The sequence below is a fragment of the Aegilops tauschii genome, chromosome 1 (genome assembly GCF_002575655.3).
Source record: "Aegilops tauschii subsp. strangulata cultivar AL8/78 chromosome 1, Aet v6.0, whole genome shotgun sequence".
Lineage (NCBI taxonomy): Eukaryota > Viridiplantae > Streptophyta > Magnoliopsida > Poales > Poaceae > Aegilops > Aegilops tauschii.
Window position 1 is genome coordinate 120,483,743 of NC_053035.3, and position 23,562 is coordinate 120,507,304.

The following is a 23,562-nucleotide window of genomic DNA, read 5'->3' on the forward strand; positions in this document are numbered from 1 at the left end:
CCTGGTTGTGTGCGTAGTCCCCAGGATATGATTTATTACTTCTCTGCTAAATATTTCCCCGCTCATAAGAAACAAGCTGCTTTAAGGGAAATATATAATTTCGTGCAAATTGAAGAAGAGAGTCTCCCACAAGCTTGGGGGAGGCTTCTCCAATTACTTAATGCTTTGCCTGATCATCCTCTTAAGAAAAATGAAATACTTGATATCTTTTATAATGGACTAACCGATGCTTCCAGAGATTACCTGGATAGTTGTGCTGGTTCTGTTTTCAAGGAAAGAACACCGGATGAAGCTGAAATTCTATTGAATAATATGTTGACCAATGAAAATAATTGGACACTTCCTGAGCCTATTCCTAAACCAACTCCGAAGAAGAGGGGTGTTCTATTTCTCAGTCCTGAAGATATGCAAGAGGCAAAGAAATCTATGAAAGAAAAGGGTATAAAAGCTGAAGATGTTAAGAATTTACCTCCTATTGAAGAAATACATGGTCTTAATTTACCGCCTGTTGAAGAAACATATGATCTTAATCCATCACCTATTGAAGAAACTCATGGTCTTGATAACCCGACACAGGTAGTAAAGGTAAATTCTCTCTATAGATTTGATGAAAGTGATATTCCTCACTATAAGTCTGCTAGACAGTGCTTAGATGAGTTTGACAATTTTATTATTAAACAAGAAAATTTTAATGCTTATTTTGGTAGACAATTAAAACAAAATGCTTATATGATTGAACACTTGGGTGATTATATGTCTAGAGTTAAAGGTGAACTTAAACTATTAGTAAACATGCTTCTATGGTTACCACTCAAGTAGAACAAGTACTTAAAGCTCAGAATGATTTGCTTAATGAAATGAACAATAAGAATAATGACTATGCTGTCAGAGTGGCTACTAGAACCGGTAAAATGACTCAGGAACCTTTGTATCCTGAAGGCCACCCTAAGAGAATTGAGCAAGATTCTCAAAGAAATAATATAGATGCACCTAGTCCTTCTAAAAAGAAGAAAAAGAAAAATGATAGGACTTTGCATGCTCCTAGTGAACCTGTTGTTGACACACCTGAGAATCCAAACGATATTTCTATTTCTGATGCTGAAACACAATCTGGTAATGAACATGAAACTAGTGAAAATTTAATGATAATGTTCATGTTGATGCTCAACCTAGTAATGATAATGATGTAGAAATTGAACCTGCTATTGATCTTGATAACCCAGAATCAAAGAATCAACGTTATGATAAGAGAGACTTTGTTGCTAGGAAACACGGTAAAGAAAGAGAACCATGGGTTCAGAAACCCATGCCTTTTCCTCCCAAACCATCCAAGAAAAAGGATGATGAGGATTTTGAGCGCTTTGCTGAAATGATTAGACCTATCTTTTTGCGTATGCGATTAACTGATATGCTCAAAATGAATCCTTATGCTAAGTACATGAAAGAAATTGTTACAAATAAAAGAAAGATACCGGAAGCTGAAATTTCCACCATGCTTGCTAATTATACTTTTAAGGGTGGAATACCTAAGAAACTTGGAGATCCAGGAGTACCCACTATACCATGCTCCATTAAAAGAAACTATGTTAGAACTGCTTTATGTGATCTTGGAGCCGGTGTTAGTGTTATGCCTCTCTCTTTGTATCGTAGACTTGATTTGAATAAGTTGACACCTACTGAAATACCTTTGCAAATGGCTGATAAATCAACTGCTATACCTGTCGGTATTTGTGAGGATGTGCCTGTTGTGGTTGCGAATGTTACTATTTTAACAGACTTTGTTATTTTTGATATTCCCGAGGACGATAGTATGTCTATTATTCTTGGAAAACCCTTTTTGAATACTGCAGGGGCTGTTATTGATTGCAACAAAGGTAATGTCACTTTTCATGTTAATGACAATGAACATACGGTACACTTTCCGAGGAAACAACCTCAAGTTCATAGTATCAATTCTATTGGAAAAATTCCATCGATTATTTTTGGAGGTTTTGAATTTCCTCTTCCTACTGTCAAAAAGAGATATGATATTCTTATTATTGGGGATGTGCATATCCCCGTTGAGGTAACGTAGTGTTATTCGAAATTTCTCCGGTTCCATGTTAGTCGAAATGAGTTTGTTAACAAGACCTGATCAACCTTGTTAGTGGATTCCTTTTGATGAGCATGAGATGGATGAAACTAGAAGGCACAACCTTCTGTACCTTCCTTTTACTTTCTGTTATTTAGTTGAAATAAAGTAAAAATAGTATTTTTTCTGTCTGTTTTCTGAATTATCCGTGCAATATAAAAATACCCCGAAAATAAAAGTTCTCCAAATGCCCTGAAATTGAAATATGATTTTTTCTGGAATATTTGAGAATATTTGGCACTGAGAACACAGCAGGGGGAGCAAGCACCTGGCCACGAGGGTCCAGGGCGCGCCCCCTGCCTCGTGGGCCCACGGTGGCTCCCCTCCACTTATTCCTGCACCCACACACTCCTTCTTCCTCCCAAAAAAATCACCATCCAGCTCAAGCACGAGTTCTAGCTCATTTTGCTACGATTTTCGATCTCCTTGCTCAAAGCACCTCTCACAAAACTGCTTTGGGAGATTGTTCCTTGGTATGTGACTCCTCCAATGGTCCAATTAGTTTTTGTTCTGGTGCTTTATTCATTGCAAATTTGTGCTGCCTAGGTGACCATGTTCTTGAGCTTGCATGTCAAATTTATATGGTAGCTCTTCAAGGAAGCAAGGACCCAGGCTTGCAATGCGTGATGCCGATGATGAACCACCAAGGGACGCTCCAGTGCGGCCTTGTGAATGGCCTTCAGAAGACTTTATGGACCGAGCGGGAATCAAGGAAGAATTTAACACATATTTGCGTAACGCTGATCTTGTGAGCTTCGAGGCGGAAAAGTGCCGCCAGTACCACTATCTCACTAGTTCATTTGTGAGGAGGTTTGAATATTCATCTTCACGCAATTCTCAAACTGTCCTGTTTGATCTTTATGAAAATTCTTATACTATGGACTTAGAGGATTTTACTACTGCTTGCAAACTTCCACAATGGGGTAGTGCTAGTGAACCTCTCAAATCTGAATTTAGAGATTTTCTTGCTAGTATAACTGTGGGGGAATCTAGAGATATAGCACAAGCTACCATAGGGAGCATTCATTTTCCTGCTATACATTATTTTGTTCTCTTCATAGGTAGGTGCATAAATGGTAAAGATGAAGCATGTCATATGTGTGTCCCTGACCTCAGTGTTCTTAGGAGTGCCGTGTTAGGAGATAAATCTGATAATTTGGGAGCCATTGTTGCACGTAGGTTGCATCATAATAGATTTAATGGAGATTTCTTTGGCGGAATTTAGCCATTCTTGAGGCTCGCGGCGGGTATCGTTATTTTCTCACATTCACAGATGATTTGAGCAGATATGGGTATATCTACTTGATGAAGCATAAGTCTGAAACATTTGAAAAGTTCAAAGAATTTCAGAGTGAAGTGGAAAATCATCGTAACTAGAAAATAAAGTTTCTACGATCTGATCATGGAGGAGAATATTTGAGTTACGAGTTTGGTCTTCATTTGAAACAATGCAGAATAGTTTCGCAACTCACGCCACCCGGAACACCACAGCGTAATGGTGTGTCCGAACGTCGTAATCTTACTTTACTAGATATGGTGCGGTATATGATGTCTCTTTCAGATTTACCGCTATCGTTTTGGGGTTATGCTTTAGAGACAGCTGCATTCACGTTAAATAGGGCACCATCTAAATCCATTGAGACGACACCTTATGAACTGTTGAAAGATCGTGGATGTCGCCTAGAGGGGGGTGAATAGGCGCTTTAAAATAATTACGATTGAGGCTTGAACAAATGCGGAATAAACCTAGCGGTTAATTTGTCAAGCACAAAACCTACAACAACTAGGCTCACCTATAAGCATTAACAACTTATGCTAAGCAAGAAAAACTACTTAGGTGATAGCAAGATATATGACAAGAAACAATATGGCTATCACAAAGTAAAGTGCTTAAGTAAAGGGCTCGGGTAAGAGATAACCGAGGCACGCGGAGACGATGATGTATCCCGAAGTTCACACCCTTGCGGATGCTAATCTCCATTTGGAGCGGTGTGGAGGCCCAATGCTCCCCAAGAAGCCACTAGGGCCACCGTAATCTCCTCACGCCCTCGCACAATGCAAGATGCCGTGATTCCACTAAGGGACCCTTGAGGGCGGTCACTGAACCCGTACAAATGGCAACCCTTGGGGGCGGTCACCGAACCCGTACACTTTGGCAACCCTTGGGGGCGGTCACCGGAACCCGTCAAATTGCTCGGGGCGATCTCCACAACCTAATTGGAGACCCCGACGCTTGCCTGGAGCTTTACACCACAATGATTGAGCTCCGAACACCACCAACCGTCTAGGGCGCCCAAGCACCCAAGAGGAACAAGCTCAAGGGTACCAAGCACCCAAGAGTAATAAGCTTCTCAACTTGTAACTTCCATGTATCACCGTGGAGAACTCAAACCGATGCACCAAATGCAATGGCAAGGGCACACGGAGTGCCCAAGTCCTTCTCTCTCAAATCCCACCGAAGAAACTAATGCTAGGGAGGAAAATGAGAGGAAGAACAAGAAGGAGAACACCAAGAACTCCAAGATCTAGATCCAAGGGGTTCCCCTCACATAGAGGAGAAAGTGATTGGTGGAAATGTGGATCTAGATCTCCTCTCTCTTTTCCCTCAAAAACTAGCAAGAATCCATGGAGGGATTGAGAGTTAGAAAGCTCGAAGAAGGTCAACAATGGGGGAAGAACACGAGCTCAAAGGATAAGGTTCATTGGGAAGAAGACCCCCTTTTATAGGAGGGGAAAAATCCAACCGTTATGTGCTCAGCCCGCACACGAGCGGTACTACCGCTCCACGAGCGGTACTACCGCTCGGGCGGAAGAAGCAGGGAAAAGGAGCAACAAAACAAGAACCTTGGGGCGGTAGTACCGCCGATAAGCGGTACTACCGCTCACCCCAGCGGTACTACCGCTGGAGGAGCAGAACGCGGGACAAAAGGAGGGAGGACAGAGCAGAGTACGGTGGCAGTAGCGCAGTAGCGGTACTACCGCTCGACCGGAGCGGTACTACCGCTTATAGGCGGTACTACCGTGCCTTACTGCCGCGCGACTACTGCTGAACCCGACACAAAAAGAGCAGATCCAAAATCGAGGCGGTAGTAGAGCGGTACTGGAGCGGTACTACCGCTTGACGCTACAAGCGATACTACCGCTGCCACCGCGGTACTACCGCAGGGAGAAAAACAGAACTGCCAAAACTTCTTCATATGAGCTCCGAATTGAGCAAACTCAAGTTTGTTGGATACAAGACGACGAGTAGCATCAAAACAGCGGAGTGAAACCTCCAACCGAGAAGAACCGGCATAACCTCCAACATCGAAAACATCATAGAAGATGCGAGTGAACTCCGTTTTCGATGAACTCGAGCTTGTCATCAAGATGACCATAAGCTCCAAAACTCACAAAGAGAAGAACCAAACAAGAACCAATAAAGATGATGCAAGGATGCAATGGTTTGAGCTCTCTATGAACGATACGATCAAGCTACTCATCGAGACCCCCCCCTTGATAGTACGACAATCGATCGTATAACCCGGTCTCCCAACTACCATCATGAGACCGGTAAAATAGAAAACCTATCAAGAGCAAACCTTTGCCTTGCACATGGTCCACTTGAGCTAGATGATGACGATGTTGACTCCCTCAAGATGGACCACCTTTCTTGATTGCGTTGGCTCGATGAAGACTAGTTGATTGCTCCCCATACTCCACTATGGGTGAGCCACCCTTCCGCACATCTTCACAAGTCCATTGTCACCACAATGGATGGCAAGCTTCAAGCATTTGATCTCTTCGTGATGCTTTACTTGAACTTGCCCGCTTCACTTGAACTTGCACACCGCAACCTAACCCCACAAAGAACTCTCACGAAGACCATGGGTTAGTACACAAAGCGTAATTGACAATGCTTACCATACCATGGGATCGCTTGATCCCTCGGTACATCTTGTGTGCTTTGTGTGATGATCAACTTGATTCACTCTTGACTTAGTCTTGATCAACCTTGACTCTTTCCAACTCTCTTCATTTGGATGATGTCTTGAAGGTAAACATGAATGATCACACAATCTTCTTCTTCAAGACATGCTTGCAATAAGCTCAACTCTCACATGACCAATCTTTGGATAATTCCTTAATAACACCTTGGTCACCACATAAACTCCTTGAAACCAACACATGGACTTCAAGAAATGCCTATGGACAAATCCTTCAAATATAACTCAAGGCAACCATTAGTCCATAGAGATTGTCATCAATTACCAAAACCAAACATGGGGGCACCACATGTTCTTTCAACTGTGGTTTGGCAAGAAACCAAAGTTGTCATTTCTTAAAGTTTGGGGCTGCGATGCTTATGTGAAAAAGCTTCAACCTGATAAGCTCGAACCTAAATCGGAGAAATGTGTCTTCATAGGATATCCAAAGGAGACTGTTGGGTACACATTCTATCACAGATCCGAAGGCAAGACATTCGTTGCTAAGAATGGATCCTTTCTAGAGAAGGAGTTTCTCTCGAAAGAAGTGAGTGGGAGGAAAGTAGAATTTGATGAGGTAACTGTACCTGCTCCCTTATTGGAAAGTAGTTCATCACAGAAATCAGTTCCTATGACTCCTACACCAATTAGTGAGGAAGCTAATGATGATGATCATGTAACTTCAGATCAAGTCACTACCAAACCTCGTAGGTCAACAAGAGTAAGATCCGCACCAGAGTGGTACAATAATCCTATTCGGAGGTCATGTTACTTGACCATGACGAACCTACGAACTATGAGGAAGCGATGATGAGCCAAGATTCCGCAAGATGGCTTGAGGCCATGAAATCTGAGATGGGATCCATGTATGAGAACAAAGTGTGGACTTTGGTTGACTTGCCCGATGATCGGCAAGCCATCGAGAATAAATGGATCTTCAAGAAGAAGACAGACGCTGACGGTAATGTTACTGTCTACTGATACGTCTCCAACGTATCTATAATTTATGAAGTATTCATGCTATTATATTATCCATCTTAGATGTTTTATATGCATTTATATGCTATTTTATATGATTTTTGGGACTAACCTATTAACCTAGAGCCCAGTGTCAGTTTGTGTTTTTTCCTTGTTTTTGAGTTTTACAGAAAAGGAATACCAAACGGAGTCCAATTGACCTGCCAATTTTTGTTGATTTTTTATGGACCAAAAGAAGCCCCTGGAGCAAAAGAGTTGGGCCAGAAGAGTCCCGGGCTGTCCACGAGGGTGGGGGCGCGCCCACCCCCCTGGGCGTGGGCCCCTGCCTCATGGACGACTCGGAGACCCCCCTGACGTGAAGCCAATGCCAAAAATTCCTATACATACAGAAACCCCCAGAAAATAACCTAGATCGGAAGTTCCGCCGCCGCAAGCCTCTGTAGCCACGAGAAATCAATCTAGGCCCTCTCTGGCACCCTGCCGGAGGGGGCCATCATCACCGGAGGCCAATGGGAGGATCCCGGAGGGGCCATCATCGCCATGAAGGCCAAGGACCAGAGGGAGAACCTCTCCCCATCTAGGGGGGAGGCCATGGAGGAGGAAGCACAAGGGGAGAACCTCTCCTCCTCTCTCTCAGTGGCGCCGGAGTGCCATCGGGAGGGGAATCATCGCCGCGGTGATCGTCTTCATCAACATCATCACCATCCTCATCTCTTTTACGCGGTCCACTCTCCTGCACCCCGCTGTAATCCCTACTTGTACATGGTGCTTTATGCCACATATTATGATCCAATGATGTGTTGCCATCCTATGATGTTTTGAGTAGATATCCTTTGTCTTTGGGTTGATTGATGATCTAGATTGGTATGAGTTGTATGTTTTATTTTGGTGTTGTCCTATGGTGCCCTCCGTGTCGCGCAAGCGTGAGGGATTCCCGCTGTAGGGTGTTGCAATATGTTTATGATTCGCTTATAGTGGGTTGCGTGAGTGACTGAAACACAAACCCAAGTAAGGGGGTTGTTGCGTATGGGATAAAGAGGACTTGATGCTTTAATGCTATGGTTGGGTTTTACCTTAATGATCTTTAGTAGTTGCGGATGCTTGCTAGAGTTCCAATCATAAGTGCATATGATCCAAGTAGAGAAAGTATGTTAGCTTATGCCTCTCCCTCATATGAAATTGCAATGACGACTATCGGTCTTGTTAACAATTGCCTAAGACAATTCCGCACACCGACCCATCATTATTCCACACTCGCTATTTATAATACTTAGTAATATATTCTAACTTTATGATAACAACACCTACTTTTATATTTTAGCTCTCCGATATCATACAAAGTTATCCTCTTCATACCCACAACGTAGTTTTATTTCTCGTTGCTAGTTGGAAGCAAATGTTCGGTGTACGTAGAGTCGTATCAGTGGCAGATAGGGCTTGAGAGAATATTGATCTTACCTTTAGCTCCTTGTGGGTTCGACACTCCATACTTATCACTTCCACCTTTGGAAATTGCTACGATGATTCCTTGCACTTGGGGATTATCATCTACAAAGCTCGACTTGTTGCGAAAGGTTTTCGACAAGTTCAAGGAGTTGACTACGATGAGACCTTCTCACCCGTAGCGATGCTTAAGTCCGTCCGAATCATGTTAGCAATTGCTGCATTTTATGATTATGAAATTTGGCAAATGGATGTAAAGACTGCATTCCTGAATGGATTTCTGGAAGAAGAGTTGTATATGATGCAACCTGAAGGTTTTATCGATCAAAAGGATGCTAACAAAGTATGCAAGCTCCAGCGATCCATTTATGGACTGGTGCAAGCATCTCGGAGTTGGAATAAACATTTTGATAGTGTGATCAAAGCATATGGTTTTATACAGACTTTTGGAGAAGCCTGTATTTACAAGAAAGTGAGTGGGAGCTCTGTAGCATTTCTAATATTATATGTGGATGACATATTGTTGATTGGAAATGATATAGAATTTCTGGATAGCATAAAAGGATACTTGAACAAGAGTTTTTCAATGAAAGACCTTGGTGAAGCTGCTTATATATTGGGCATCAAGATCTATAGAGATAGATCGAGACGCTTAATTGGACTTTCACAAAACACATACCTTGATAAAGTTTTGAAGAAGTTCAAAATGGATCAAGCAAAGAAAGGGTTCTTGCCTGTGTTACAAGGTGTGAAATTGAGTCAGACTCAATGCCCGACCACTGCAGAAGATAGAGAGAAAATGAAAGGTGTTCCCTATGCTTCAGCCATAGGCTCTATCATGTATGCAATGTTGTGTACCAGACATGATGTGTGCCTTGCTATTAGTTTAGCAGGGAGGTACCAAAGTAATCCAGGAGTGGATCATTGGACAGCGGTCAAGAACATCCTGAAATACCTGAAAAGGACTAAGGATATGTTTCTCATTTATGGAGGTGACAAAGAGCTCGTCGTAAATGGTTACGTCGATGCAAGCTTTGACACTGATCCAGATGACTCTAAGTCACAAACCGGATACGTATTTATATTGAACGGTGGAGCTGTCAGTTGGTGCAGTTCTAAGCAAAGCGTTGTGGCGGGATCTACGTGTGAAGCGGAGTACATAGCTGCTTCGGAAGCAGCAAATGAAGGAGTCTGGATGAAGGAGTTCATATCCGATCTAGGTGTCATACCTAGTGCATTGGGTCCAATGAAAATCTTTTGTGACAGTACTGGTGCAATTGCCTTGGCAAAGGAATACAGATTTCACAAGAGAACCAAGCACATCAAGAGACGCTTCAATTCCATTCGCGATCAAGTCAAGGAGGGAGACATAGAGATTTGCAAGATACATACGGATCTGAATGTTGCAGACCCGTTGACTAAGCCTCTCTCACGAGCAAAACATGATCAGCACCAAGACTCCATGGGTGTTAGAATCATTACTGTGTAATCTAGATTATTGACTCTAGTGCAAGTGGGAGACTGAAGGAAATATGCCCTAGAGGCAATAATAAAGTTGTTATTTATATTTCCTTATATCATGATAAATGTTTGTTATTCATGCTAGAATTGTATTAACCGGAAACTTAGTACATGTGTGAATACATAGACAAACAGAGTGTCACTAGTATGCCTCTACTTGACTAGCTCGTTGAATCAAAGATGGTTAAGTTTCCTAGCCATAGACATGAGTTGTCATTTCATTAATGGGATCACATCATTAAATAATGATGTGATTGACTTGAGCCATTCCGTTAGCTTAGCACTTGATCGTTTAGTATGTTGCTATTGCTTTCTTCATGACTTATACATGTTCCTATGACTATGAGATTATGCAACTCCCGAATACCGGAGGAACACTTTGTGTGTTACCAAACGTCACAACGTAACTGGGTGATTATAAAGGTGCTCTACAGGTGTCTCCAATGGTACTTGTTGAGTTGGCATAGATCGAGATTAGGATTTGTCACTCCGATTGTCGGAGAGGTATCTCTGGGCCCTCTCGGTAATGCACATCACTATAAGCCTTGCAAGCAATGTGACTAATGAGTTAGTTGCGGGATGATGCATTACGTAACGAGTAAAGAGACTTGCCTGTAACGAGATTGAACTAGGTATTGAGATACCGACGATCGAATCTCGGGCAAGTAACATACCGATGACAAAGGGAACAACGTATGTTGTTATGCGGTTTGACTGATAAGGATCTTCGTAGAATATGCAGGAACCAATATGAGCATCTAGGTTCCGCTATTGGTTATTGACCGGAGACGTGTCTCGGTCATGTCTACATAGTTCTCGAACCCATAGGGTCCGCACGCTTAACGTTCGGTGACGTTCGGTATTATGAGTTTATGTGTTTTGATGTACCGAAGATAGTTCGGAGTCCCGGATGTGATCACGGACATGACGAGGAGTCTCGAAATTGTCGAGACATAAAGATTGATATATTGGACGACTATATTCGGACACCGGAAGTGTTCCGTGGGTTACCGGATAATTATCGGAGTGCCGGGGGGTTATCGGAACCCCCTGGGGAACTAATGGGCCAACATGGGCCTTGTGGGAGAGAGAGGAGGGGGCCCTAGGGCTGGCCGCCCCCCTTGGGAGTCCGAATTGGACAAGGAGGGGGGGGGGCGCCCCCTCTTTCCCTCCCTCTCTCCCTCTCCTTCCTTTCCCCTTCCCCCTTCCTAGTTGGACTAGGAAAGGGGGAGTCCCCCCTCTGCTTGGCGCGCCCTAGGCCGGCTGGCCTCCCCCTTGCTCCTTTATATACGGGGGCAGGGGCACCCTAGAACACACAAGTTGATTGTTTCCAGCCGTGTGCGGTGCCCCCTCCACCATAATCCATCTCGGTCATATCGTTGTAGTGCTTAGGCGAAGCCCTGCGCCGGTAACTTCATCATCACCGTCATCACGCCGTCGTGCTGACGAAGCTCTCCCTCGACACTCTGCTGGATCGTGAGTTCGTGGGACGTCACCGAGCTGAACGTGTGCAGATCACGGAGGTGCCGTACTTTCGGTACTAGGATCGGTCGATCGTGAAGACGTACGACTACATCAACCGCGTTGTCATAACGCTTACGCTTACGGTCTACGAGGGTACATGGACAACACTCTCCTCTCTCGTTGTTATGCATCACCATGATTTTGCGTCTGCGTAGGAATTTTTTTGAAATTACTCCCAACATGTTCTTCTTAAATTTCGCCTTCAAAATAACTTCCGCCATTTTGAAAGTTCAACTTAAACCGTAAAGAATTTGTGAAAATGTTTTATATGAAAATGATTGCATTTGCACAAGCTTTTCAACGCCATATGATTTGCTGCATTACGACAAGCTGTCTCAAAATGAACCCAAAGATACGATCGCATTCAAATTTCCTTCACTTTTAATATTACTTTAAAACCTTTTCGAACTGAAAAAAACTTTCTACATGAAAAGGAGCGGGTCGCAACAAATTTCCAACGCTATATCATTTTTGTCGTTCCGAGAAACCTTTGAAAATAAGGTCAAAATACGATTCACATTTTTCAATACGATAAAATCATCATTTACAAAACTGCTCTTAATCTGCGAGGAATTCATGAAAATATTCTACATCGAATATGATTTCCTTGTACGAAGCTCTCCAATGGTACTAGATGTCTCATTCCGATAAAGCGCGCGTGAAATTCAGCTAATGAAAATCGAGGCGGTTGCAGCATAGCTTTCGAAAATAGACGTCGAGCCCAACAAGGTGGTCTAACATGCTACAGGCCCATACAAATGACACGTCTGCTCGACGATGCTGTTTTTTTTCGGAAAAAAGTTGACTAACATATGCTTGATGACAGGGCGTTGACATCTGCTCCTCCAGATCCGATCTTTATCAGGTGGCAGTCTGATAGAATTTCATAATCTGCTGCGAAGTGCGAACCACCTGTTTATGACTATATGATGAAGAAAACTGCGTCGAAAATGCATTCTGATCGATCCCAACTGTGTTATCCTGATCGATCATACAGCTTTTTGTTCCTGCTCCCTGAGGTCAGGTGCGTCATGAACCTCCACGACGTCTTTTTCTTGCTGTACGAGCTCCGCGACATGGCGAACCAAGCTCGCCAGGTCGCTGTCCGAGGACCCACCTTCCGCCATTGCCTCCCTCGCCATCACGGCGAGCTCCTTCGCCCTCACCCGCATCGCCGCCCCCTCGTCCATCAACGCAACCACCGCTCTCTCCAGGGCTTCCCTCCCGATCTGCACTTTCGACATCTCGGGATTGCTGACCACGTGCGTGAATGGTACCTTGATGCCGGTCCGGACGCCGGCGCCGAGCACGTCGACGACTAGCATCTCGGTAAGGAACTGGTCGGCGAACTGCGGCCAAGTCAGAAGCGGCACGCCGTGGGAGAGGGACTCCAGCGTCGAGTTCCACCCGCAGTGTGTCAGGAAGCCGCCGACGGAAGGGTGGGACAGAATGGCCATCTGCGGCGCCCAGCCGCGGATGACGAGGCCCCGCCCTTCCACCCGCGCGTCGAAACCAGAGTCGAGGCCGTCGGTCTCCTTGGCCACCCAGATGAACGGCCGGTTTGATGCCTCCAGTCCGGCAGCGAGCTCGGCAACCTGCGGCGGGAACAAGTGCACGACGCTGCCGAAGCTTACGTAGAGCACGGACTGGGGCGGCCTCGCGTCCAGCCATGACGCGACGAGGCTGGCGTCCACGGCGGCGGGATTACCTCTCACCGCCGTGGTTTCGGCGTCGGAGTCGAGGAGGCAGAGTGGCCCGATTGCCCAGACCTTGAGGCCGAGCGCCTCGGCGTACCGCTGGACGAACGCGCCCTCGAAAGCCGCGCACGTGTTGAGGACCAGGCCGTCGGCGGTGGCCTCGGCGTCGAGAATGTCGCGCCGGTGCCTCTCTAGCCCCGGCGACTGGAAGAACCCGGGCGACGTTGCCCGATTCAGCACGGCCCGTACCGGGAAGTCCGGCACCTCGAACGGCTCGAAGTCGTCGGCGACGCGGTCGTACACGCCGTTCTTGGCCAGGTTATGCACCGCGAGGACGAAGAATGCCGACGGGCCGTGGAACACCAGCCGCGGGACGCCGAGCCGCCGCGCGACGTCCGCCGGGTACGGGCTGCACGAGTCGGCGACGATGCAGTCAGGCCGCCGCGGCAGCGCGCGGAGGTACGCCTCGAGCGGCTCGGCGAGCAGGGACATGGCGTCGCAGAAGAGCCTGAAATGCGTGTAGTCCCTGATCATGTCGTGGCTCTCGCACCCCTCGGGCAGGCCCAGCGCGGGCCCCGGAAACTCGAGCTCGGCGAAGTCGACGGCGAGCCCGGCGCGGCCGGCGTGCTCTAGGACGGCCCTGCTGCGCGCGGCGTGGACGGGGGTCAGGACGACGGTGACGCGCGCGCCGCAGCGGCCGGCGATGAGGCGCGCCATGTCCATCATGGGGATGACGTGGCCCTGCCCGAGGAGCGGCACCAGCACGAAGTGGAGCTTGAGCGGCAGTGCCGCTGCCGCCATGGCCGGGCCGTCCGTACGGCAAGACATGGCGAGCAGCTGCAAAGATGGATGCTGCTACAATCCACTCAGGTGGCGCTCCACCGGTTGCATATGTGCACGAGGTTGGTCAGGGAGACGCCGCGGGTAAGTGCATTGTGTGGCCCGCCTATACACCAGCAAGGTTTTATTGCGATCGATGGCGAGTGCGGAATACGGACCCGGAAAGTACAGTACCACTCGTGGTCAGGGTTTGTTGCCGACTAGCTCTATACGACTTAAAAAGTTTATAAACCAGACTTCACTCGACTCGAGTCTCTACTGTAGTCGTTCATTCCCTCCTGTCTATGGTTCTATAGGGTGTGGGTGAGAGGCTGTGAGCATGAGCAATGTTCTCATTTACCGGTACCAAGCCAAGCTAGTAATTTTTGCTGGTACATTCCAAAATGAATCAATAAAATAGTAATTCTGGCTTTTAAGAGTGGGTGAAAAGCTTAAACATGGATTTATGAATGAGATATGTACATTTTTTACGCAAAATTTTCGATCTATTCATCTCTTGTCATGGAAGCAGCCAAGACTAAAAATAATAAAAAATTACATTCAGATTCAAAGACCACCTAAGGACGATTACAAACACTGAAGCGAGTCAAAGATACGCCGCCATCATCGCTCCTCCCTCACTAGTGTCAAACACAACCTGTTATAGCAGAGAGTCGGATGTGTATATTTAATACCCTGAAAACATACGCAAAAGAAACACTGTACTGCTAACTGAATACTGAATATAAAAAAGGAAATTCTGATGGATGTGCCCCAATGAATGAGGTAGGTACAAGGATCAGTTCAAATACTGCAGCTCTGTCCGCATGGTACATTTGGTAGAATTAAGTTCCTTTTTTAAGACGGTGGTGTTAAGTAGGTTTGAATTTTTAATATTTAGCATTAGGCAACACCGACTGCTCAACCCACATCTGCCCAAATAAATGCCCACCGCCTCTACCTAAAAATGTTTCAATATCCTGCGAGGACAACATGATCTCTAGAAGAGTACAGCATATCCACGTGTGTACCCACCGTGGTACTACCCAAAACTTCATCCATCATCTATCTCATCTCCGACGATGTCCTGCAAATCGGCCGCGAACGTTTCAATTGAGATGTTTGAATATATTTTTGTCATCTAACACGGTCTTTCAAATATCCATGGATCAGTCCGTGTGCCCGAATTCCGGCAAATCGAATTTTTTTGCGAGAGTCCGACATCAGTTTGTCCAATAAAAATAAAAAAACCAATGTTGGGGAACGTAGCAGAAATTCAAAATTTTCCTACGTGTCACCAAGATCAATCTAGGAGATGCTAGCAACGAGAGGGAAGGAGTGCATCTACATACCCTTGTAGATCGCGAGCGGAAGCGTTCAAGAGAACGGGGTTGATGGAGTCGTACTCGTCGTGATCCAAATCACCGATGATCCTAGCGCCGAACGGACGGCACCTCCGCGTTCAACACACGTACGGAGCAGCGACGTCTCCTCCTTTTTGATCCAGCAAGGGGGGAGGAGAGGTTGATGGAGATCCAGCAGCACGACGGCGTGGTGGTGGAAGTAGCGGGATCCCGGCAGGGCTTCGCCAAGCGCAAGCGGGGAGGAAGAGGTGTCACGGGAGGGAGGGAGGCGCCAGGGCTTGGGGTGCTGCTCCCATGCGCCTCCCCACTATATATAGGGGTGGAGGGGGCTGGTTCTTGCCCTCCAAGTCCATTGGGGCGTTGGCAAAGGTGGGGGAAAGAAATCTCATCATCTCCCTTCCCCACCGATTGTTATCCTCCCTTTTTAGGGATCTTGATCTTATCCCTTCGAGATATGATCTTATTCCTTCTAAGGTGGGATCTTGGTGCGCCTTAACCAGGGGTGTGGGGCCTTGCCCCCACTACCCACATTCATGTGGGTCCCCCCATACAGGTGGACCCCACTTCGGAACCTTCTAGAACCTTTCCGGTACAATACCGAAAAATCCCGAACATTTTCCGGTGGCCAAAATAGGACTTCCCATATATAAATCTTTACCTCCGGACCATTCCGGAACTCCTCGTGACGTCCGGGATCTCATCCGGGACTCCGAACAACTTTCGGTTAACCGCATACTAATATCTCTACAACCCTAGCGTCACCGAACTTAAGTGTGTAGACCCTACGGGTTCGGGAGACATGCAGACATGACCGAGACGACTCTCCGGTCAATAACCAACAGCGGGATCTGGATACCCATGTTGGCTCCCACATGTTCCACGATGATCTCATCGAATGAACCACGATGTCGAGGATTCAATCAATCCCGTATACAATTCCCTTTGTCAATCGGTACGTTACTTGCCCGAGATACGATCGTCGGTATCCCAATACCTTGTTCAATCTCGTTACCGGCAAGTCACTTTACTCGTACCGTAACGCATGATCCCGTGGCTAACTCCTTAGTCACATTGAGCTCATTATGATGATGCATTACCGAGTGGGCCCAGAGATACCTCTCCGTCATACGGAGTGACAAATCCCAGTCTCGATTCGTGCCAACCCAACAGACACTTTCGGAGATACCTGTAGTGCACCTTTATAGCCACCCAATTACGTTGTGACGTTTGGTACACCCAAAGCATTCTTACGGTATCCGGGAGTTGCACAATCTCATGGTCTAAGGAAATGATACTTGACATTAGAAAAACTCTAGCAAACGAACTACACGATCTTGTGCTATGCTTGGGATTGGGTCTTGTCCATCACATCATTCTCCTAATGATGTGATCCCGTTATCAATGACATCCAATGTCCATGGTCAGGAAACCATAACCATCTATTGATCAACGAGCTAGTCAACTAGAGGCTTACTAGGGACATGTTGTGGTCTATGTATTCACACATGTATTACGGTTTCCAGTTAATACAATTATAGCATGAACAACAGACAATTATCATGAACAAGGAAATACAATAATAACCATTTTATTATTGCCTCTAGGGCATATTTCCAACAGTCTCCCACTTGCACTAGAGTCAATAATCTAGTTCACATCACCATGTGATTGACACTCAAAGTTCACATCGCCATGTGACTAATACCCAAGAGTTTACTAGAGTCAATAATCTAGTTCACATCACCATGTGATTAACACTCAATGAGTTCTAGGGTTTGATCATGTTATGCTTACGAGAGAGGTTTTAGTCAACGGGTCTGCAACATTCAGACCCGTGTGTGCTTTACAAATCTCTATGTCATCTTGTAGATGCAGCTACCACGCGCTACTTGGAGCTATTCCAAATAACTGCTCTACTATACGAATCCGGTTCACTACTCAGAGTCATCCAGATTAGTGTCAAAGTTTGCATCGACGTAACCCTTTACGACGAACCCCTTTTCCACCTCCATAATCGAGAAAATTCCTTAGTCCACTAGATACTAAGGATAAGTTCGACCGCTGTCATGTGATCCCTTCCTGGATCACTATTGTACCCCTTGACTAACTCATGGCAAGGCACACTTCAGGTGCGTTACACAGCATAGCATATTGTAGAGCCTACGTCTAAAGCATAGGGGACGACTTCGTCCTTTCTCTTTCTTCTGCCGTGGTCAGGTCTTGAGTCTTACTCAATACTCACACCTTGTAACACAGCCAAGAACTCCTTCTTTGCTGATCTATTTTGAACTCCTTCAAAATCTTGTCACGGTATGTATTCATTTGAAAGTACTATTAAGCGTTTTTGATCTATCCTTATAGATCTTGATGCTCAATGTTCAAGTAGCTTAATCCCGGTTTTCCATTAAAAACACTTTTCAAATAACCCTGGATGCTTTCCAGAAATTCTACATCATTTCTGATCAACAATATGTTAACAACATATACTCATAAAAAATTCTATAGTGCTCCCACTCACTTCTTTGGAAATACAAGTTTCTCATGAACTTTGTATAAACCCAAAATCTTTGATCATCTCATCAAAGCGTTCATTCCAACTCTGAGATGCTTACTCCAATCCTTAGAAGGATTGCTGGAGCTTTGCATACTTGTTAGCATCTTTCAGGATTGACAAAACCTTCTGGTTGTATCACATACAACCTTTCCTCAAGAAAATCGTCGAGGAAACAATGTTTTGACATCCTATCTGCAAGATTTCATAAATAATGCAGTAACTGCTAATATAATTCTAACAGACTCTTAGCATCGCTACGAGTGAGAAAGTCTCATCGCAGTCAACTCCTTGAACTTGCCGGAAAACATCTTAACGACAAGTCGAGCTTTCTTAATGGTGACACTTACCATCATTGTCTGTCTTCCCTTTAAAATCCATCTGTACCCAACAGCCTTACGACCATCAAGTAGTTCTTTCAAAGTCTATACTTTGTTTTCATATGTGGATCCTCTCGGATTTTATGGCCTCGAGCCATTCGTCGGAATCCGGGCCCACCATCGCTTCTCCATAGCTCGTAGGTTCATTGTTGTCTAGCAACATGACTTCCAAGACAGGATTACGTACCACTCTGAAGTAGTACGCATCCTTGTCGTCCTATGAGGTTTGGTAGTGACTTGATCTGAAGTTTCATGATCACTATCATAAGCTTCCACTTCAATTGGTGTAGGTGCCACAGGAACAACTTCCTGTGCCCTGCTACACATTAGTTGAAGTGACGGTTCAATGACCTCATCAAGTCTCCACCATCCTCCCACTCGATTCTTTCGAGAGAAACTTTTCCTCGAGAAAGGACCCGTTTCTAGAAACAATCACTTTTGCTTCCAGATCTAAAATAGGAGGTATACCCAACTGTTTTGGGTATTCTATGAAGATGCATTTATCCGCTTTGGGTTCGAGCTTATCAGCCTGAAACTTTTTCACATAAGCGTCGCAGCCCCAAACTTTTAAGAAACGACAGCTTAGGTTTCTCTAAACCATAGTTCATACGGTGTCGTCTCAACGGAATTGCGTGGTGCCCTATTTAAAGTGAATGCGGTTGTCTCTAATGCCTAACCCATAAACGATAGTTGTAATTTGATAAGAGACATCATGGTATGCACCATATCCAATAGGGTGCAGTTATGATGTTCGGACACACCATCACAATATGGTGTTCCAGGCGGTATTAGTCGTGAAACAATTTCCACAATTTCTTAATTGTGTGCCAAACTCGTAACTCAGATATTCATCTCTATGATCATATCACAGACATTTTATCCTCTTGTCACGACGATCTTCAACTTCACTCTGAAATTACTTGAACCTTTCAATAATTCAGACTTGTGTTTCATCAAGTAAATATTCTCAGCATCTACTCAAATCATCTGTGAAGTAAGAACATAACGATATCCACTGAGTGCCTCAGCACTCATTGGACTTCACACATCAAATGTATTACTTCCAACAAGTTGCTCTCTTGTTCCATCTTACTGAAAACGAGGCCTTTCAGTCATCTTGCCCATGTGGTATGATTTGCATGTCTCAAGTGATTCAAAATCAAGTGAGTCCAAATGATCCATCTGTATGGACTTTCTTCATGCATATATACTAATAGACATGGTTCGCATGTCTCAATCTTTTCAAAAATGAGTGAGTCCAAAGATCCATCAACATGGAGCTTCTTCATGCGTTTTATACCAATATGACTCAAGTGGCAGTGCCACAAGTATGTGGTACTATCATTACTATCTTATATCTTTTGGCATGAACATGTGTATCACTACGATCGAGATTCAATAAACCATTCATTTTAGGTGCAAGACCATTGAAGGTATTATTCAAATAGACAGAGTAACCATTATTCTCCTTTAATGAATAACCGTATTGCGATAGACATAATCCAATCATGTCTATGCTCAACGCAAACACCAAATAATAATTATTCAGGTTTAACCCCAATCTCGATAGTAGAGGGAGCATGCGATGCTTGATCACATCAACCTTGGAAACACTTCCAACACATATCGTCATCTCACCTTTAGCTAGTCTCCGTTTATTCTGCAGCTTTTATTTCGAGTTACTAACACTTAGCAACCGAACCGGTATCTAATACCCTGGTGCTACTAGGAGTACTAGTAAAGTACACATTAATATAATGTATATCCAATATACTTCTGTCGACCTTGCCAGCCTTCTCATCTACGAAGTATCTAGGGTAGTTCTGCTTCAGTGACCGTTCCCCTCATTTCAGAAGCACTTAGTCTCGGGTTTGGGTTCAACCTTGGGTTTCTTCACTAGAGCAGCAACTGATTTGCCGTTTCATGAAGTATCCCTTCTTGCCCTTGCCCTTCTAGAAACTAGTGGTTTTACAAACCATCAACAATTGATGCTCCTCCTTGATTTCTACTTTCGCGGTGTCAAACATCGCGAGTTGCTCAAGGATCATCATGTCTATCCCTGATATGTTATAGTTCATCACGAAGCTCTAATAGCTTGGTGGCAGTGACTATGGAGAACCATCACTATCTCATCTGGAAGATTAACTCCCACTCGATTCAAGTGATTGTAGTACTCAGACAATCTGAGCACATGCTCAACGATTGAGCTTTTCTCCCTTAGTTTGCAGGCTTAAGAAACTTGTCAGAGGTCTCATACCTCTTGACGTGGGCATTAGTCTGAAATCCCAATTTCAGTCTTTCGAACATCTCATATGTTCTGCGACGTTTCAAAACCGTCTTTGGTGCCACAATTTTAAACCGTTAGCATCACACACTGAACTATCACGTAGTCATCAAAACATGCATGTCAGATGTTTCATAACATCTACAGACGACGCTCGAGGTTCAGCACACCGAGCGGTGCATTAAGGACATAAGCCTTCTGTGCAGCAATGAGGACAATCCTCAGTTTACGGACCCAGTCCGAATAATTGCTACTATCAACTTTCAACTAAATTTTCTCTAGGAACATATCTTAGTAGAACTAAAGGGTAAGCTACGACATTATTTGCAAAGACCTTTTGACTATGTTCATGATAATTAAGTTCATCTGATTATTTAATGAACTCCCACTTAGATAGACATCCCTCTAGTCATCTAAGTGATACATGATCCGAATCGACTAGGCCGTGTCCGATCATCACGTGAGACGGACTAGTCATCATCGGTGAACATCTCCATGTTGATCGTATCTACTATACGATTCATGTTCGACCTTTCGGTCTCTTGTGTTCCGAGGCCATGTCTGTACATGCTAGGCTCGTCAAGTCAACCTAACTGTTTTGCTTGTGTTCCGAGGCCATGTCTGTACATGCTAGGCTCGTCAACACCTGTTGTATGTGAACCTTAGAATCTATCACACCCGATCATCACGTGGTGCTTCGAAACAACGAACCTTCGCAACGGTGCACAGTTAGGGGGAACACATCTCTTGAAATTTTAGTGAGGGATCATCTTATTTATGCTACCGTCGCTCTAAGCAAATAAGATGTAAACATGACAAACATCACATGCAAATCATAAAGTGACATGATACGGCCAATATCATCTTGCGCCTTTTGATCTCCATCTTCAAGGCGCGGCATGATCACCTTCGTCACCGGCATGACACCATGATCTCCATCATCATGATCTCCATCATCGTGTCTTCATGAAGTTGTCTCGCGAACTATTATTTCTACTACTATGGCTAACGGTTAGCAATAAAGTAAAGTAATTACATGGCGTTTTCATTGACACGCAGGTCATACAATAAATTAAGACAACTCCTATGGCTCCTGCCGATTGTCATAATCATCGACATGCAAGTCGTGATTCCTATCACAAGAACATGATCAATCTCATACATCACATATATATAATTCATCATATCCTTTTGGCCATATCACATCACATAGCATACCCTGCAAAAACAAGTTAGACGTCCTCTAATTGTTGTTGCATGTTTTACGTGGCTGCTATGGGTTTCTAGCAAGAACGTTTCTTACCTACGCAAAAGCCACAACGGTGATATGCCAATTGCTATTTACCCTTCATAAGGACCCTTTTCATTGAATCCGATCTGACTAAAGTGGGAGAGACAGACACCCGCTAGCCACCTTATGCATCAAGTGCATGTCAGTCGGTGGAACCTGTCTCACGTAAGAGTACGTGTAAGGTCGGTCCGGGCCGCTTCATCCCACAATGCCGCCGAATCAAGATAAGACTAGTAACGGTAAGCAAATTGAACAAATCATCGCCCACAACTACTTTGTGTTCTACTCGTGCATAGAATCTACGCATAGACCTGACTCATTATGCCACTGTTGGGGAACGTAGCAGAAATTCAAAATTTTCCTACGTGTCACCAAGATCAATCTAGGAGATGCTAGCAACGAGATTGGAGGAGTGCATCTACATACCCTTGTAGATCGCGAGCGGAAGCGTTCAAGAGAACGGGGTTGATGGAGTCGTACTCGTCGTGATCCAAATCACCGATGATCCTAGCGCCGAACGGACGGCACCTCCGCGTTCAACACACGTACGGAGCAGCGACGTCTCCTCCTTTTTGATCCAGCAAGGGGGGAGGAGAGGTTGATGGAGATCCAGCAGCACGACGGCGTGGTGGTGGAAGTAGCGGGATCCCGGCAGGGCTTCGCCAAGCGCAAGCGGGGAGGAAGAGGTGTCACGGGAGGGAGGGAGGCGCCAGGGCTTGGGGTGCTGCTCCCATGCGCCTCCCCACTATATATAGGGGTGGAGGGGGCTGGTTTCTTGCCCTCCAAGTCCATTGGGGCGTTGGCAAAGGTGGGGGAAAGAAATCCCATCATTTCCCTTCCCCACCGATTGTTATCCCCCCTTTTTAGGGATCTTGATCTTATCCCTTCGGGATATGATCTTATTCCTTCTAAGGTGGGATCTTGGTGCACCTTGACCAGGGGTGTGGGGCCTTGCCCCCACTACCCACGTTCATGTGTGTCCCCCCATGCAGGTGGGCCCCACTTCGGAACCTTCTAGAACCTTCCCGGTACAATACCGAAAAATCCCGAACATTTTCCGGTGGCCAAAATAGGACTTCCCATATATAAATCTTTACCTCCGGACCATTCCGGAACTCCTCGTGACGTCCGAGATCTCATCCGGGACTCCGAACAACTTTCGGTTAACCGCATACTAATATCTCTACAACCCTAGCGTCACCGAACCTTAAGTGTGTAGACCCTACGGGTTCGGGAGACATGCAGACATGACCGAGACGACTCTCCGGTCAATAACCAACAACGGGATCTGGATACCCATGTTGGCTCCCACATGTTCCACGATGATCTCATCGAATGAACCACGATGTCGAGGATTCAATCAATCCCGTATACAATTCCCTTTGTCAATCGGTACGTTACTTGCCCGAGATTCGATCGTCGGTATCCCAATACCTTGTTCAATCTCGTTACCGGCAAGTCACTTTACTCGTACCGTAACGCATGATCCCGTGGCTAACTCCTTAGTCACATTGAGCTCATTATGATGATGCATTACCGAGTGGGCCCAGAGATACCTCTCCGTCATACGGAGTGACAAATCCCAGTCTCGATTCGTGCCAACCCAACAGACAC

The 23,562-nt window shown here is 45.3% G+C and overlaps 1 protein-coding gene across 1 annotated transcript; it reads right to left on the minus strand.

The window, feature by feature from the left end:
• Positions 1-12,250: 12,250 nt before the first annotated feature.
• Positions 12,251-14,456, minus strand: LOC109774633 (UDP-glycosyltransferase 73E1). Its single transcript, XM_020333378.4, has one exon. The coding sequence runs from the start codon at positions 14,085-14,087 to the stop codon at positions 12,552-12,554; it is 1,536 nt and encodes a 511-aa protein (XP_020188967.1). The 5' UTR covers positions 14,088-14,456; the 3' UTR covers positions 12,251-12,551.
• Positions 14,457-23,562: the final 9,106 nt, after the last annotated feature.

Excerpts from the sequence above, each read along its gene's own strand:
- LOC109774633 (XM_020333378.4), bottom strand. The coding sequence starts at position 14,087 with ATGTCTTGCCGTACGGACGGCCCGGCCATGGCGGCAGCGGCACTGCCG.